Source organism: Galleria mellonella, unplaced genomic scaffold (assembly GCF_026898425.1).
Source record: "Galleria mellonella isolate WM207_F2 unplaced genomic scaffold, CSIRO_AGI_GalMel_v1 utg54, whole genome shotgun sequence".
Lineage (NCBI taxonomy): Eukaryota > Metazoa > Arthropoda > Insecta > Lepidoptera > Pyralidae > Galleria > Galleria mellonella.
The window spans coordinates 3,558,760-3,576,726 of record NW_026442114.1 but is presented as its reverse complement, the minus strand read 5'-3'; the positions used below and the strand labels follow the sequence as shown (position 1 = coordinate 3,576,726).

The 17,967-nt window shown below is 37.8% G+C and overlaps 1 protein-coding gene across 8 annotated transcripts in view; it reads right to left on the bottom strand.

The window, feature by feature from the left end:
- Positions 1–3,284: 3,284 nt before the first annotated feature.
- The window catches only part of LOC113522300 (protein Aster-B-like), a 56,072-nt gene continuing 41,389 nt past the window's right edge, over positions 3,285–17,967 (bottom strand). For 7 of the 8 annotated variants that reach the window (XM_052898808.1, XM_052898811.1, XM_052898809.1 and 4 more), the window contains 8 exons: positions 16,059–16,152; positions 15,140–15,299; positions 14,058–14,165; positions 13,235–13,427; positions 12,057–12,185; positions 10,929–11,169; positions 9,648–9,777; positions 3,285–9,217 (listed from right to left, as the gene is read on the bottom strand). In XM_052898808.1, coding sequence (XP_052754768.1) covers positions 9,125–9,217; positions 9,648–9,777; positions 10,929–11,169; positions 12,057–12,185; positions 13,235–13,427; positions 14,058–14,165; positions 15,140–15,299; positions 16,059–16,152 — 1,148 coding nt within the window. In that variant the 3' untranslated portion in view covers positions 3,285–9,124. The remainder of the gene's footprint in view (positions 9,218–9,647; positions 9,778–10,928; positions 11,170–12,056; positions 12,186–13,234; positions 13,428–14,057; positions 14,166–15,139; positions 15,300–16,058; positions 16,153–17,967) is intronic. The other variant, XM_052898810.1, reaches the window with a different exon arrangement.

Here is a 17,967-nt window from a genome sequence, read left to right as displayed (position 1 = left end):
TGGTTTCGTTTTATTTCACTCTCTAGCTCTTTTATTTCTATTCACCACAACTCAACAACATGGCGTTAGGGTGTCAAAAAATAACTTTTTTTTTTATACAAAATAGAATGGCAAACAAGCTGACGGCTCACCTGATGGAAAGTGGTAACCGTCGCCTATAGACATGAGCAGTACCATGGACATAACAGAGTATACTGTTTCGCCCATGATTCCCCCCATGCGTTGCTATTCCTGAGGACTCAAATGTTATTACTCTGTACCCTGTAAATTCACGCCATATCCCTACCTTCAAACCGAAACACAGCCATGCAAACACAACTGCTTCACGGTAGATACTTTACAGTTACATGATTTTTTTATGAAACAAGTACTAGGGTTGCCAAAAAAATGCCAAGAGGAATTTAGGATTTCCAGTTGTGTACCGAAAAATAGTACTCATAAATAACTTTTTTTTTTTAAATTTATTTGCTCAAGTAAATTACAATAATCAATATATGTATCAGGTAGGTAATGTTTTTAATGGTTTATGTAGCTTAGTCTACCAGAATAATTACAATGTAACAGTCTCTGGGTTCCTCTAAACAAGGCCTTTAAGGCATTTAATCAATTAATAAGCCAAAGTTTTGTTTATAGAATCCGACCGACAAACTAGAATTTGTCGAATGTTGCTGCTAAAAATACATTGCTAGTAGTAAAACTTAATAAATTTTACGAATCATAAATTCAAAAACAGCAAAAATATGCTGTCTGTGCCATACATAGTTAAGGACTTTGTATCAATGTAGATAGTTCAAGTTTTATTTTAAATTTCCGCCTCATGTTTCTTTAGTGAGAATATTCAGTCTAAAAGGGTTTGACCCATTTAGGTTACGCCTTGTAAATATATTTGGCAACCCTAGAAACATACTGTATACTTGCTGAGAACGTTTCGCTTCATCCCAATGTTTGTGACAGTATCACTCGCATTGTGTCGACTTATGTGACACTCGTCATATGGCACCTTTCATTCAAATTGGAAAATGGCTTGTATTCAAACTTATGTAAATTAAGAATTATAGTGTCAATGGAATGATAACGTCAGTATACGCTATATTAAAAAAAAAAATTAATGGATGATGATGGAATAGTAACCTCCGCCTGCGCTATCGGTATTAGTGTATACCGATAGCGCAGGCGGAGGTTAGAGGAGGCGGGGCACCAGTGAGTGATGATAGGTGAGAATGAAAAGACAGATCATTTAGCCCATCGTGTTGAACCACTCCCCCCCGATAGATGAGATTTTTTTTAATGGGTGAAAATGAAATGGTAACCCTGCCTGCGCTATCGGTATACACTGGCGGGGCACCAGTGAGAGATGACTGATGAGGATAAAAGCAGGTCAGTTAGCCCATTGAGAAGAATTCCACTAGAATTAATCACGGTAGATTGCTAGCAATGGCGGTGTTAGACCCCCATTACTAATAATCCCTTTCTACCCCGATAGATGAGATTAGCCATGTGGTCCTGGCATAGACATCCTTTCTCGTGGGTGGCGTAAGAAGCGACTAAAGGAACTTAATGGTCCAGAGATGGACAGCAGCGTCCCTCTTAAAACATCTCTAAAAGCCTAACTGCAGTTGCCAACCCGCCTGTCAAGTGTGACGAACACTGCCAATAAACAATAGCAGAATATGACTACCTTTTTGATGTATGGTTTGACAAACTGACTCACCTGCGTGGAAATGGATTGTTAGTGATGCGAATTTTACAGTTCCATTACTAGTAATATACCTTATTAGGTCGACCTCCACGCGGTTCCCCTTGGAAATCATAGTGATTAATTCTTATGGAATTTATCCCGATGGGCTAACTGATCTGCTTTCATTCTTATCTATCATCCCTCACTGGTGCCCTGCCAGCGTATAGCGTCAGCGCAGGCGGGGATACCATGCCATTATCATTCCACGAAAAGAAACTGACTCACCTTCCGATGGTTACGACTTCAATTCTTCTCATTACACACATTGCGTCCACGTTAGTATATCGATGTAAGTGTTTTCTAAGTACAATATGAATGCATTAAAAAATGTACGAATTTGTATAGTTTTTGTACGTGTGGTACAAAACTTTTCGTTTGTAAAAGAATCATTAAAATCGGTACAGATTTAGATATCGGAAGATACAATTTGATGGTCTCATTAAACCTTGGTTGCAACATTTGGACACTGTGTAAGTAATCATTAAATATTTCGACGAAATTAAATTAATATCAAATCTTGTGGAACGAGCTCGAATCTGTGGAAGTAAGAGACGGAAATATAGGCTTTCTCAGGTAAGAACACTACGACCACAGTTGAATTTAAAATAGTGTTATGTTAGAAGTATTACACAATATAACACGTTTAAAACAAAAAAAAAAAATATACCTGTCATGAAGAACCCTGCATCGTGAACCAAAGGTACGTACAGGCATTTACGGCAAGTATTGACAATAAATGATTTGTTTTATTAACAGGTTTTTTATTTTTAAAATGACTTCCTAAATTTTTATCCAAGTAGTATTATTTGAGAAAAAAAATGTCCTAAAAAATGGTACGCAATAAAAATAGTACTTGTACAACAAAATTAGCATCTATGGCTGTTTTAAACGTTTCACTTTTAAATTAAAAATGTATCGGTAAAGAAAAAGGCAAAATACCCTAACAGCTAAAATGATTTTATGACAGTTTTGACGTTTTTATGGCTTAGATTGTAGGATTAACTAATAATGAATTAATATAGAATGGGAACTCCGTCTGCGCTAATGGTATACGCTGGCGGGGCACCAGTGAGACGATTTTACTGTTAAATGTAATTTGTAAAGATATTTGGATGTTTGTTACTCGGTCTTCAATAATCAAACATCGTCTTGGTTTTGCCAAAGACTGTACAAAAGTTGACTGTACTTTAATAGATGATAATGGAATGGTAGCTTCGTCTACGCTAACGGTGTACGCTGGCGGGGCACCAGTGAGGGATGATAGGTGAGGATGAAAGCAGATCACAGCCCATCATAACGAATGCAACAAGTATTAATCACGATGATTTCCAGGGGAACCGCGTGGAGGTCGACCTGACAGGACTTGCTAGCAATGGGGCCATTAATCTCCATTACTCTATCTCTAATTACCATTTCATAATCACCCATTAAAAAAAACCACAACAATAGTAGAAATAACATATTAAATATTTAAACATATAACACTGGTAATCCGACGAGACTCCAGCAAGTTGGTGGCAAACGCGTCTAAATAATAAAACTGCAATTTCATTAAAATATTTATTCAATACTGCTGATAGATTTGTCTAGCAAAGTAAATCACTTAGTACAACTAAGGAATTGTTTGTGCACTCACGCCGAACTACGTTTGGCAAGGTCATGCAAATGCACCGTAACTACCACTAATAGGAATTTATGACAGCCACCCCACTATTACATACAAATTAATTAATGTATTCAGATCATTTACACATTATGGAATGAATATGGTTATGCTAGGTTTACACGCTTGCTACAAGAATCTTTTGCCACGCACAAACGTGTAGAAGCATTGCAAGTGCTTGTCGCAAATTTGGTTTACATACAGACAGATAATAGGATGAATTCTGCAAATTTCGTTAAATTACTGTTTTATGGACGATTACAAACTAAAAAAAAAATCTATTGGAAAATTAGTTCATATTCGACCTTACATTAAAGATTTCGCCGTGATATCAAAATATTGATAATAAAATTTGTTTTTTTTTTTAATCCCAATGTAAATCGGATCGGCGATAAAACTAAACATACGATCAGCATCCCTAAAAACCAACGGCGAAGAGTAGTAAATTACTGACAAGCTACTGTACCTATAATATGAATTTATATGTTTTTTTAATTCACCATCAAGATTAAACGCGGTGTGATTAAAGGTAAGCAGTCTTTGTCCAATAACAATATTGCTCTTCTTTATCTCTGCGTTACTGACCTACTAGTTTGTTAAAGTTCGGTTGAAACAAAATTATTTCACTACAAATATAACATATATTATTATGCTATTATTATTAATAATTATTTAATATACTATTTAAAATCTATGTCACATTTCTTATTCCCTTTCATTTTTTTCAAAGAATAATATGTACATACCTGATTTTTATTGCAGACCATTCTACGTAGATTACACCATGTCGGTTATGGCAGGACTGAACGTCGCCAATAAAATTCTTGTATGTATACAGTTACCTATAATCGCGTCGCGTTAAGTTCCGGATCGTAAATTAAAAATATGTGTAAACAACGTGAAAGTTTAAAACTAGCTATGTGCTCAAACAAATGTCAAATCTAATATTTTTTTTTTATATAACGACAATGAAAAAAAAATCAATGTCGCTATTGTTTACGTTCTACACGTTTGTGTCCGCTTGTCATAATAAACCGAGCGTGTAAATCCAGCATAACATTAAGAAAAAAAAAATACAATATACAAAATGCTTCCAGAATCAAGAACCACTCATAATTGACATACTTATTGAAATCACAAAAAAAAAAAAAAAAAAACTGCAGCACCGCAACTAAAAAGTAGTAAGAGAAGAGATCGTTACAACTATACAATACAATAACACAACTGTACAATATAGGATGTTTTTAAACATTAATATACATATATTTATATCTTATACTTAGTCTATAAACATTTAAATTTCAACATTTTATATTTTTTTTTTGTATACATCTCGATGATTTATATAAGTTATCACTAATTACTAGTATTGTTGTTATTGACACTGGGTCGCTGACACCGGCGGACGATTGCTTCAAGCAATATTTATTATACAAGAATATTTTTTTACAAAATAAATATATATACATATGTATGCAGTAAAATCATTAAAAATCAAAATTGCTGTAAAATTTTCGTTAAAAGGAATATCATAATCGGCAAAGCCATCAACTAATACACACAAAAATATGTAATGGAATTGACAACTACTAACTTTTTAAAGTTGTTTGAATTTATTACAGACACGAGTTGAAAATCGTATTTCAAGTAAAAAAAATCCTTGTTATCTGTCAAAATAGACTTGTAGCTGTTTAGATAAACGTCTTTATTAAAACACGCAATAAAAAAAAACAAGGCTGCAATGGAAACGAAAAGATAGTATTCACAAGACTTAAAAAATATTTTTAGGCTTCCATTACAGCTTGTATGATATTTTGAAAAATAAAGTACATGATGAAAATATATATATATATATATATATATATATATATATATATATATATATATATATATATATATATATATATTATATGTAAATATTTTTAAACAAATCACTTGGAAATTGGTAAATATTTTATAATTTAATAAGTTCAAAATCAAAACAGGTAAAAATAACAAACAACTATTCACCTGTGTTTACCTTTTTTAATTTTATTTTCTGTTAGTATCTACGTGCTCGAATCAAAAAACCTTAAACCATGGAGATCGCAAGACGAGCATAGAATTGATGGCAATAAATTATCGCTCATTAAGGTCAATTTTGAGACACTATTCCCTTTACCTATCTCTAAAATTAATTTTAAAATTTCGTGTTAGTATTATTTGACAAATCAATACGAATTAATTAATTAATAATAATAATCAATACTAAAATGGTTTTTTTTATACAACTTAGAATAGCAAACAAGCTGACGGCCCACCTGATGGAGAGTGGTAACCGTTGCCTATAGACATGAGCAATACCATGCACATAACAGAGTATACTGTTTCGCCCATGATACCCCCCCATGCGTTGCCATTCCTGAAGACTCAGGTGTTATTCCTCTGTACCCAGTAAATACACGCCATATGCCCACCCTTCAAACCGAAACACAGCCATGCAAACACAACTGCTTCACGGTTGAAACACGAATGGGTGAGTTTTTTTTAGAATAAAGATTAAGCTGTGATATCAAATTAAAATCAGAGATAGGTTTTACTTAACGGCGTCTTAGAATATATCCCATTTCTTATACCATGGTGCAGGTAAGATGGAAGAGATGTGAAAAATCATTAAATTTAGTTTCTAAGCTTTTTACAAACGTTTTATTGTGACAGTTTGCTTTCTCCTTGCGGTATTAATTATTTGTTATTATAAAGTCATTAAGTTGATTCTGAGGCACCATGTCTCTAGACCCATCTTTAAACATGCTGCTTTCCACTTTGGGTGTTGCTGGAAGAGAACTCTTTTAGAGTTAAGCTCGGCTTTGTACATATGCTTACCTCTGTCATATTTGTTATGTAGTACTAGTGTGTACAATAAAGTATAAATAAATAAATAAATTTAAAAATTTCATATTGATATTTTAAATTGTTATTTTAAAGACCGATACGAACTAAATCCTTAATATATTTAAGTCAAAATTATTATAAATTTAGTTAAATTTAGTCCATAAAACAGTTATTTCGTGAAGCTGTCGCATTAACGGTATTATATGTACATAGGAGTAAGAGATAGCTTTAGGAACATGGCACCTCTGAAACTGTAGTTTTTAATTTAACAGTTTACCAACGTAGCGTAACATTAGTGTAAGGAGCTAAATAACGCTGTAAACTATACATACGACGTTCGAACCCCTCAATAGTCACATTATTACAAAAAAAAAAAATATTGAAAATTTCATGTAAAGTCCAAATTGTACAGATTAATAATAGATATACAGAAACTAAATTAGATCGAGTCAGTATTGTCACGATAACCATGCATTTGTACTTATTAATATCATTAGTTCAGGGCCGGGGTTATTGTTTGATAATTTGATAAAATAAACGATTTTGATTCGTTGCACGCTATTTAAAAGTGGAAAATGTTAGCAAAATCATTGAATGTACCAGACATTCAGTTATTAAAACTAACTTATTGCAAATTAATTATATTAATACCTTATTTAAGTATTACAAATTTTGGCTGTCACCTTGAAGTACGCGCTTAACAGTACTAAACAACTAGCGGCCAACCAAAAATGCAACAATAAAAGTAAATCTTATCACATACGTTTTTGGTAGGAGCTGTTACAATTTAGCTATACATATATCTATGTACCGAAACAAAAGTAAATAACGCCTATATTGGTTACACAATTTTTTATTGCATTGTATGTACACATACACATACGATTTTTGATAAACCAAATAATTTAAAATTTATATTTCAATATATTAAATTTGATTTAATTCATGGTAGTTCATAAGTTTAAATCATAAATATAAATAGGAATAATGTGTAAAAGAATATATTTAAAAAAAAAAGAACTTGTAAATACATAGTATTAAATTTGCGTACGACTAAAACGAGAAATAGAAACGCTAAGCGTATATTGAAAAAACACTTATAGAAATATTAAATTAACGTATCTAATTTTATCACAGTGGGGGATCCGTGAGGTTTTCATTGTACAGAGACATCATTACATTCAATTAGAGCAAACTAATTCTAAATAACAAACGTGCATTTACATTTATTATTTGTCTGACAAAATTATATGAAAATTTAGCTTGCTGGACGAATTCTCATCGTTAGCTTGAGTCAATTAATTAGACCAACACGAGTACGATCTAATCATGAGTATATACTAATTCAGTTCTGATAAATTAAACCGAAACGCAATTAAATATATTAGAAAGATAAATATCAAGACAGGCGTTCTAGTTTTTAGTTCAGTTTAGTAAAACTTTTAAGCAGGGTTGCCATCTCTTCGGAACATCCGGACTTTTTGGCACGTCTGAACAATTTCTTATCAGTATTCAATTGTCACATTACACTGGGGCTAATTGTGTAGAAAACTTCCACATTACTTGGGACCTCCACAAAAGTTGGCTGTTTTCCACATAACTTGTTTCAATTATTAAAGAACAAAATTTATTTAACTACAATATAATTTTGTGACTAAAATATCTGAATCTTTTTTCTTTTTTATACAACTTAGAATGGCAAACGAGCTGACGGCCCACCTGATGGAAAGTGGTAACCGTCGCCTATAGACATGAGCAGTACCATGGATATAACAGAGTATACTGTTTCGCCCATGATACCCCCCATGCGTTGCCATTCCTGACGACTCGGGTGTTATCCCTCTGTACCCTGTAAATTTACGCCATATCCCACCCTTCAAACCGAAACACAGCCATGCAAACACAACTGCTTTACGATTGAAACACGAATGGGACAGAGGCACTCAAGTAATCGACTTTTGTACAAAGTCTCCCTCTGGTCTCTCTCTCTAATCTCTTTTAAATATCCGGATTTTTGTTAGTACTTCAAATTATTAGAATGGTCACCCTACTCACAAGAGACAGTGGTCATTACAAACTGACCAAAACTACAAGAACGCCAGCGTGAATTTTATTTAAAAATATAAAATCGCTCGCACTTAGTCTAAAAAAAAATTAAATTATTTCACACACATTGAAAGTATCAAATATTCTCACGTGAAAACCTCTATCAGACATTTATGATAAACATCTTAAATTCAAAAACGCACTTGATCCGTGTCACAGCTCCACGCGGCGGTTTAATATCGCGAACCGAACGGCGAGTACAAATAAATGTTCAGTGTTGCCAACTCAGTATCAGGTATTCGGGCCAAAACGAATAAAACAGGGACTCGAATAGTCCAGAAATTAGGCTAACCTGCTATCAACCTAATATGTAGTTAATTTATTTTATATAAAATGCAGAATCCTGGATACAGTGTCTACTTGTACGAAATTCATAATAAAAAATTATAGAAAAAAAAAAAGTAAAAATTCACTAATCGGCTCTAAAACTTGTTTCGTTCGAGTAATTTTTTTAGAAGTTTTCCTTTGCTACGGTGAACCTTAACTTAGAGCTTGGAGCTAACTGAAAATTCTTTATTGTAATACTAAACTCAACTTACGTTTGAAAAATGCAACAGCCGAGTTTCACGCCCGTTCTTCTGTGCCACAATTACTAAAAAAGGCTCATAATAAAGTTGATTTGAATGAAAGTTCTGTGAGTGAAACGAACGTGTGAGGTCGCAGGGAGCGGCGACCGGCCCGTGTGCTGGTGCTGGCGGCTGGCTGCTGGCGGCTGGCGGCTGGCGGCTGGCGGCGGCCGCGACAGTTCACAGCTCGTCCCGCGCCTGCTCGGCCTGCTGCTGCGCGCGCTCCAGCGACGGTTTGATAGTCTCCAACAAGTTTTTCAACGCTTGTTCCGTCTGTAATATTCACATATACATTTAACCCTTCTTTGCACAACTTTGGAAATTTCCATCATAACATTGAATGCTCAAAAATTATATAAAAGAACAAGTTCACTTTAAGTTGACCGTGTCTGGATACATTTTTTAATGTCCATTGCAGAAAAAAAAACATAGCTGTCAATTTTTTTTAATGGTGGTGATGGTGGTGGTGTTGGCGGTGATGGTGGTGATGGTGGTGGTGGTGGCGGTGATGGTGGTGGTGGCGGTGGCGGTGGTGATGGGGGTGGTGGTGGCGGTGATGGTGATGGTGGTGGTAGCGGTGATGGTGGTGGTGGTGGTGAAGTGGTGGTAATGGTGGTGGTGGTGGTGGTAGTGGTGGTGAAGTGGTGGTGGTGGTGGCGATGGTGTTGGTGGTGGTGGTGATGGTGGTGGTGGCGGCGGTTACCTGCGCTAGATGCGTGACGGTGCGGTGCAGCGCGTCCCGCCAGGCGAGCAGCTGTCCGCGCTGCCGCAGCGAGTGCTGCTGCAGCAGCCGCGACCACTCCGCCACCTGCGACCCGCTCAGCGTGCTCATCCTGCACATACACGGAATGCACACGCTCACACACAGCTCAACACCCCCCACTTAGGTACAGTGGGAACAAGGGGAATGTTAGTAGTTGGACAAAAAAAAATTTTTGTTTGACATCAGAAGACAGCGTAAGTAATGACCTGATTCATGTTTCGCCTTGTTTTAACACTCAAAGCTACGCCAAGTCATTCACTGTACATGCTGCACGTCTCCGGTACTCACTTCCTAGTAACTTGAAGATGGCACAATCATTAAAATCGTTTAAAGCGGCTCTTTTAAAATTTTATTCTGACACTCCTGTTTCATTGAGTCGATTGTGAATATATTATATATAAAACATTACTTATATATTATATATATGTATAAGTTTATACTACTATTATTTATGTATGTAGGTTACTCTCAAATATTCAATATTTTCCTTTCAGCTTCTCAAAGGTTGACTGTAAGAGATCCCTCTATGGGATAAGTTTACTATTATATATTATTATTTTATTATTATATATTATTAGTACATTACTGTAGCGGCCAGCAACTGAGGCATTGATGGACCAACATGCAAATGTGGGCCGAAGCGTAGCCAAGGCACACATACGTGAGTCCATCAATGTCTAGTTGTGGCCAAGACTTGTATAGTACTTTTCTCAAACAATGCGCGGAAATCAAAAACACAATTTTACTTTTTAAGTTCAATGACGAATAACGAACAATAATAATTTTTCACGCGCCATAATGTTCCTTTGTATTTTTTTTTCAATAAACAGCTTTCTATTTGCAAGCCAGTTCGAAATTTAAATAAAACATTTTATTAGTTACCTCCTTGGTAGTCATGTTTGAAATTAAAAGGTCACTCCAATTTCAAATTACAGGACAGATATGAGTTTACATAGTAATTTATCTGGCCGTAAAACACGACAGATATGGATTTTCATACAACTTTTGCCGGCCGCTGCCCGCATGTATCTGGTCAGTACGACAATTTTGATTTATCTCTAAGAAGATTGTCAAAATAATGCTCACATTTCCAAGCATGTTTGAGAAAAATCCTTTTAAATGTGAAATACGTAGAATAAAATTTTCACAATACAATAAGACAAGTAGTAATAATTAATTGTTAGTTTTGTAAGTAGCCAGTGTATACATATGTGAGCGCACCTGTCCTGCAGCAGATCAAAGTCGAGGGCGGCCGGCGGCTGCCAGTAGAGCCGCCAGTAGAGCAGCGCGTTGATGGCCAGCAGCACCAGCAGCGTGGCCAGCAGCCAGCCGGCCGTGCCGCGCCACCAGCCGGCCGCCGCCGCGCCGTCGGCCGCCGCCGGGGACGGCGCGGCGCCGAGCGGCGGCGCGGGCAGCGCGCCGGCCGCCGCCGCCGGCACCGACGTCGGGTCCTGGGACGACGCTGCAATATCAGTTCAACAGGTCAAGTCACCGACTTCGGAGTTTAGTGTAACTGTTGTTCCCATGATTCGTATGTGTGATCGAGATGACTTATCTATGAATGAGTGAATTTTTATTTCATTCCATCATTCAGTCATTCGACGTAACTGGTTTTTTTTATACAACTTAGAATGGCAAACAAGCTGACGGCCCACCTGATGGAAAGTGGTAACCGTCGCCTATAGACATGAGCAGTACCGTGGACATAACAGAGTATACTGTTTCGCCCATGATACCCCCATGCAGTAACTAGATAAGACATACATTATGTTTATGTTTTTATGAAAACCGCATCCAAATTGGTGTTGTAGATTTGTATGATATCGGAACAAACATGTTTACAAGCAAACTAAATGTTTAAAAATTATTATTTCGGCTTCTATTGGTTTTATAAATTTTTCTTAATTATTTCAGACATCGTTCAGTTACAATTTTCAACCGACTTTTAAAAAAAGGGAGATTTTTAATTCGGTTGTATTTTACTACGTTAATTACCTCATAATTCTGTCAGTTTTAAATCGATTTGTATTTTTTAAGGGTATACTTACGGATTTAACTTATAGAAAATTTATCAACCTGCCTCCTGCCTGACGTCAACCCTCTTTGGGTTATTATCACCATATGGACCAGATAACTTACTGTTTTAAAATCCTCGATAAGATCATTTTTCACGGAGATATCGGAATTTGAATGAAAAAAGATTATTTTGTCTTTAAAGTAATTTAAAACAAACAGACAGATTTAAAATGCAGGGACATAGCGGTTGAGGCGGTACCGGCCGCACTATTTAGTATCCGTGCGAAGCCGGGGCGGGTAGCTAGTGCTAAATAAACAAACTAGCGTACTGACCGAGCGTGCGGCGCGGCGGGCGGCCCTTGCGTGCGAGCGGCGCGGCGCCGGCCGCCTCGGCCGCCAGGCGCGCCTGCAGCAGCCGGAAGTACTCCTCCAGCCCTGATATCGCGTTCTTCTCGATGAACCCTGCGCATACCCAGCGCACTAAGTGCTACCGCTCGCTCACACGCACTACCCACCATCATCATATCATACACTGTAGAGCATAGACTTCAAAGATCACGGTTTCAGAGATCTACCAACACTCAGGTTACGGAATGAGCACCCTGCCGAGGATTTTCTTTCCTTTCCTTTCGAGATTCTTCACAAAAGGGATAAAGAGGTTTCTTGCAGGCGTTCATAGGCTACGGTAACCGCTTATCATCAGGTAGATCATATGCTTGTTTGCCATCTCAGTGGTATAAAAAAAAGACTACCATAAGAAAAGGTCCTGAACCACCAGCATCCACTAACTAATCCACACTAACTACCTGCAATGCATTTGAGGTCATCACTCCATCTAGTGGGAGGTCGTCCTATACTGCGTTTACCCGTACGGGATAACCACTCGAGAATTTATCTTCCTGATCAGTTGTCGGTTCTTCGAGCTACGTGACCAGCCCATTGCTACTTCAGATTGCTTACTTTTCGGGTTATGTCGGGCACTTTAGTTCTATTGCAGCATTCGTATAGTGTATTCGTATAGACCATATTTCGGTTCCATAAATTGTCATCGAATAAAGATGGTACGCACTGATTAAAGATCTTAGTCTTCAAACTTACAGTTTAAAATTATCTTGTACATAAAAGTAACTGTTAGGTTTCTCGGATTCTTCTCAGCAAATAACAACTTTTCGAATCCAATTATACAAAAAACGACATTTTAAGAGTTTGCAAACAAGTCGATATTATTAAAAAATATCTCTATTATCTAATGAGTCTTCTTACTAGCAATATGCCCAACTTCCGACCTCCACGTGGTCCACCTTAGAAACAATCATGGTTAATTCTTAATGAATACATCATGTTGGCCTAATTGGCCTGTTTTCATTCTCACCTATCATCACTCACTGGTGCTTCGCCAGCGTATACTATTAGCGTAGGCGGGGTTGCCCTTCCATTTTCACCCCTCAAAAAAAAAAACAATTCCGCTCTCTTCATCGACGAAGGGCCAGGGTTGGGTGGCAGCGGCGTACCTTTGATCATGGGCCACATGGTCTTCTTGTAGCGCAGGTGTCCGTAGACGCTGAGGCGGGCGGCGCGGCGGCCGGCCCGTTGCAGGCAATAGTGCACGTTCACGGTGAAGTAGTCCGCGTAGGGGATGCCTGCATTCTCGCTCTCCGCGTCGATCGAGTACAGAACGCCAGGCTTTGAACACTTGTTCATCACCTGTACACCACATCACCACCGATTACATTTGGGCCACGTGGTGAAATGAGAACGACACTACCCTTGGATTTGAACTCAAAATGGTCGATTCTGGGACTCTCTAAATGTAAAATTTTTAATCGATATTTTTGCTAAATTACTGTTGTATATAGCATATTTATATGTTTATAATATAATATATTCAGTTCAAATTGGCCTTGAGATTAAACATTTTTCTCTAATATCAAGTTTTAATTTTAGAAATTGCTTTACCATATATAATCATCACCATCATACCAGCCTTTAACTGTCCACTGCTGAACATAAGCCTCCCCTGGGGGGTTTTGCCATTAGTTGCCACGCTTGGCAGGCGGATTGGCAACTAAAAAACTGGCAGTTAAGTTTTGGTGATGTTTTTAGAGGGACGCTGCTGCCCATGCCTCGACCAATAAGTCCTTTAATAATAATACAATATAATATCGTTATATCAGTGTTGTTATTCGAGAGTGCAACACTCATCTATTGCAATTTATATCAAGTTGAATAAATTGCATTAAGTAGATCCAGACGATTTAGAGAGAAACAGTATTTAAACGCACACAAAATTCATAATAAAAAAAAAAAAAATACAGGAACACACTTTGTACGTACCTGTGTCTCGGTAACTTGCACCTCCTTGGGGCCGATGGGCCCCGTGGTGAGTGCGAGCGTGTACTTGCACTGCCGACACTTGCGGCCCGCCTGCACCTGCCACTGCGCCTGCGCACAATACACGCACACTTAAAATTCATCACCAATTATTACCGCCAAACGTGTCACATCCATTTTTATACCATTGAAGAGCTATAGACTAGCATACGGCCCGTCTGATGGCAAACAGTTACAGTAGTCTATGGACGCCTGTAACACCAAGATTGTCACGTGCACGTTGCTTGACTGCGACACTCTAAATGAATCTTAATACACCTCAGAAATAATTTTTCATTATTTTATGAAATGGCAAACAAGCTGAGGATCTCTCTCATCTCAGGATTAAAGCATCCTTTTTTTAGAACACACGAGGCAAAGGAGCATGCGGCACACTTGATGGTAAGTGACTACCGCCACCCATGATCACCCGTGACACCAGAGAGAAAGCAGGTGTGCCGCCAGCCTTTTAAAAAGAAATATGCTTTTTATTTGAAGGTCACGATGTCGTATCGGTTTGTACCTTGTAACTTCACTACCATAGTTCACCCTTCGAACCGTAATACATCCATGAAATCACAACTTCCTTGACGGAAAATATACGTGTGGGAGTCATTCCGTTGCCTGCCAAATCAAATGCCTTTACCAAAGTTATTATTAACAATAGTAACGAGGGGGGGGGGGGGGGGGATTGTTAGTATTTTTTTATGCAACTTAGAATGGCAAACAAGCTGACGAGGATTTTACTCGTAGTTAATTAAACTAAGTGCTACCTATTTGATACAGACGACGTGACACCCGAAGCGAAGGAAGAAAAGGTGAAGAAGCGAGCTTTTTTTTTATTTAAGTTAGCAATTATACCTAGTTTGCACAACCTGAGGTACGTTTGATTTTTTTCCTTTTTTTTTGTCCTGATAGAGTATATCATAATACATTTCATCAGGACATTGATGCAGCGGAATTATTAATAATCCCTTCCACCCACTATTACCCATTAGTATAGGCCTTTAATTTCATCTTGATTTATTAAAAAAATAACAACAGACCTGAACATAATCCGTGGTGTTCCTGGCGGCGAGCAGCTCGACGGTGAACTTGGAGTTGGTGAAGATCATGGTGAACATCTGGTCTATGTTGAATGGGAACTCCTGCTGCATTATCACCTTGCCCTCGTGGGACGCTGTGCACTTCTCCGATTCACCGCTGCTGTGAACGAATTTGTCCATGACAGCGGTTTAAATAGACGCTCGGGTGTACTCTAATGGAATTAGTAAATGGAATTCATTAACAAACTTTTAATGTGAGAATTCTTTTAATTTTCTTTTTTTTTATACAATGGTAAACAAGCTGACGGCCCACTTGATGGAAAGTGGTAACCGTCGCCTATAGACATGAGCAGTACCATGGACATAACAGAGTATACTGTTTCGCTCATGATACCCCCCATGCGTTGACATTCCTGAGGACTCAGGTGTTATTCCTCTGTACCCTGTAAATTCACGCCATATCCCACCCTTCAAATCGAAATACAGCCATGCAAACACAACTGCTTCACGGTTGAAACACGAATGCGACAGAGGTACCCGAGCAAACGACTTTTGTACAAAGTCTCCCTCTGGTAAACACAACTCAATTGACATTAAACTCAAGTGGCTCGGAATCGTTCTTTAGTGCAGTCTTTGGGAGAGGTTTATGGTCAAAAGTAGACAGTTAACGGCCGATATGATCATCATCATATGGACTTGTGGTCCCGGAATAGAATGAGCCACCCCTTCATTTTCCATGGTTCTCGTAAGAGGCGACCAAGGGAACTTCATAATCGAGAGATTGTCAGCGGCGTCCCTCTTAAAACATCAAAGACTAACTACGGTTGCCAAGTGTGGCAACTACTGGCAAAACTCGCCTTATGAGGAAAGCCTACGGGTGCTATGGTAATTATTATGACGCTGATGATGAGACAGATACCTGTGCGGCTTGTCAGGCTCGCTGTCGCTGGTGTCAGACAGGTCTGTGGGCAGCGCCGGCCGCTCGTCGCGATACCGCGCCGACCCATTTGTTACTGCCAACAATAGCGCCTTATACATACCATATATGTATACATATTAACAGTCTTCTTTCATCATTTCACATTCTGACAGCGGTAGTCTTTATGCAACTTAGAATGGCAAACAAGCTGACTACCCACCTGATGGAAAGTGGTAACCGTCGCCTATAGGCATGAGCAGTACCGTGGACATAACAGAGTATACTGTTTCGCCCATGATACCCCCCACGCGTTGCCATTCCTGAGGACTCGGGTGTTATTCCTGTGTACCCTGTAAATTCACGCCATATCCCACCCTTCAAACTGAAACATTGCGTTGTAACTACAGGTTTTTCATCGTAGAATCGCCAATGGAATAGATATACCAGTACAGCTAACTAGAGAGGGAAGGGATTGTTAGTAATGGAGATTAATGGCCCCATTGCTAGCAAGTCCTGTCAGGTCGACCTCCACGCGGTTCCCCTGGAAACCATCGTGATTAATACTTGTTGCATTCGTTATGATGGGCTAAGTGACCTGCTTTCATCCTCACCTATCATCCCTCACTGGTGCCCCGCCAGCGTATACCGTTAGCGTAGACGAAGCTACCATTCCATTATCATCTATTAAAGTATAGTCAACTTTTGTACAGTCTTTGGCAAAACCAAGACGATGTTTGATTATTGAAGACCGAGTAACAAACATCCAAATATCTTTACAAATTAAATATATAGTTGTAAATTGTTATTATAAATACATTATATTGGATACATGAAAAAAATTTTATATACTCGTTAAGTGTGCGCAATATATATATATATATATATATATATATATATATATATATATATATTGTACTCACAATATCTATACATATATTGGACCAATAACATTAATACTAGATATCGGTTATCCAATATATAATAACGAAAACAACCCGCTTGTAATGAATAAAAATATCCGACTAGTGTAGGTGATATCGCAATAGATGGTCAACAATGTACAGAAGAACTCAATATCAATATATTGATATCTATATATCGGATATTAACCAACTCTAGTACAGAAAAACATCTCTAGTTACGATAAAATATTACAGTATCTTCACCGTGTGTGATACTTTTAAGAATACCAGATAATGCTGGTTCAGCGATTTCGTAGCCTTCCTCAACGTCCTCGGGCCATATCGATTGCTGGTCGACCACAACGAACCCCTCCTCCTCCCTGGTCCTCATCCTCCCGACCGTGTAGTAAGACACGGCGCGGTTGAGTAACGTCAGAGCGTACGTTATCCACATTTATAATTGATTTGCTTGATTTCGTAATAGGTGTTTATACAGCCTGTCACTTTTATATCACTATTACATAAAACATACAAATTGTATACAGGGTGTTATCGAAATGTTATCGAAATATTCAAACCGTAACACAGCCATGCAAACACAACTGCTTCACGGTTGAAACTAGTGAATCAATTTTACGACCAAAGTATAACCTTTCTGAAAAAAAAAAGAATTCTCCATTCAATAACAAACATAAATAAAAAAAAAAAAATACAACCGAATTGAGCATTGAAATGAATCACTCTTTTTAAAGTCGATTATATCGATCAATACACAATTCCGACGTGTGTACACTGCAAGATGAACGTTATTATGTAAATATTACGCACTAAAAATGTATGATATTTGCAAATTACATTTATAATCGGTCTAACAATGCGAGCACTAAGCACCGAGGGGTCCAGGAGAACCGAATGAGCTTACAGTTACAGTACAGTGAACAAACAGAGGACTCTTGTAGTCAATGTTTTAGCACTGTAAATAACTTTCATATCAACTTTAGACATCT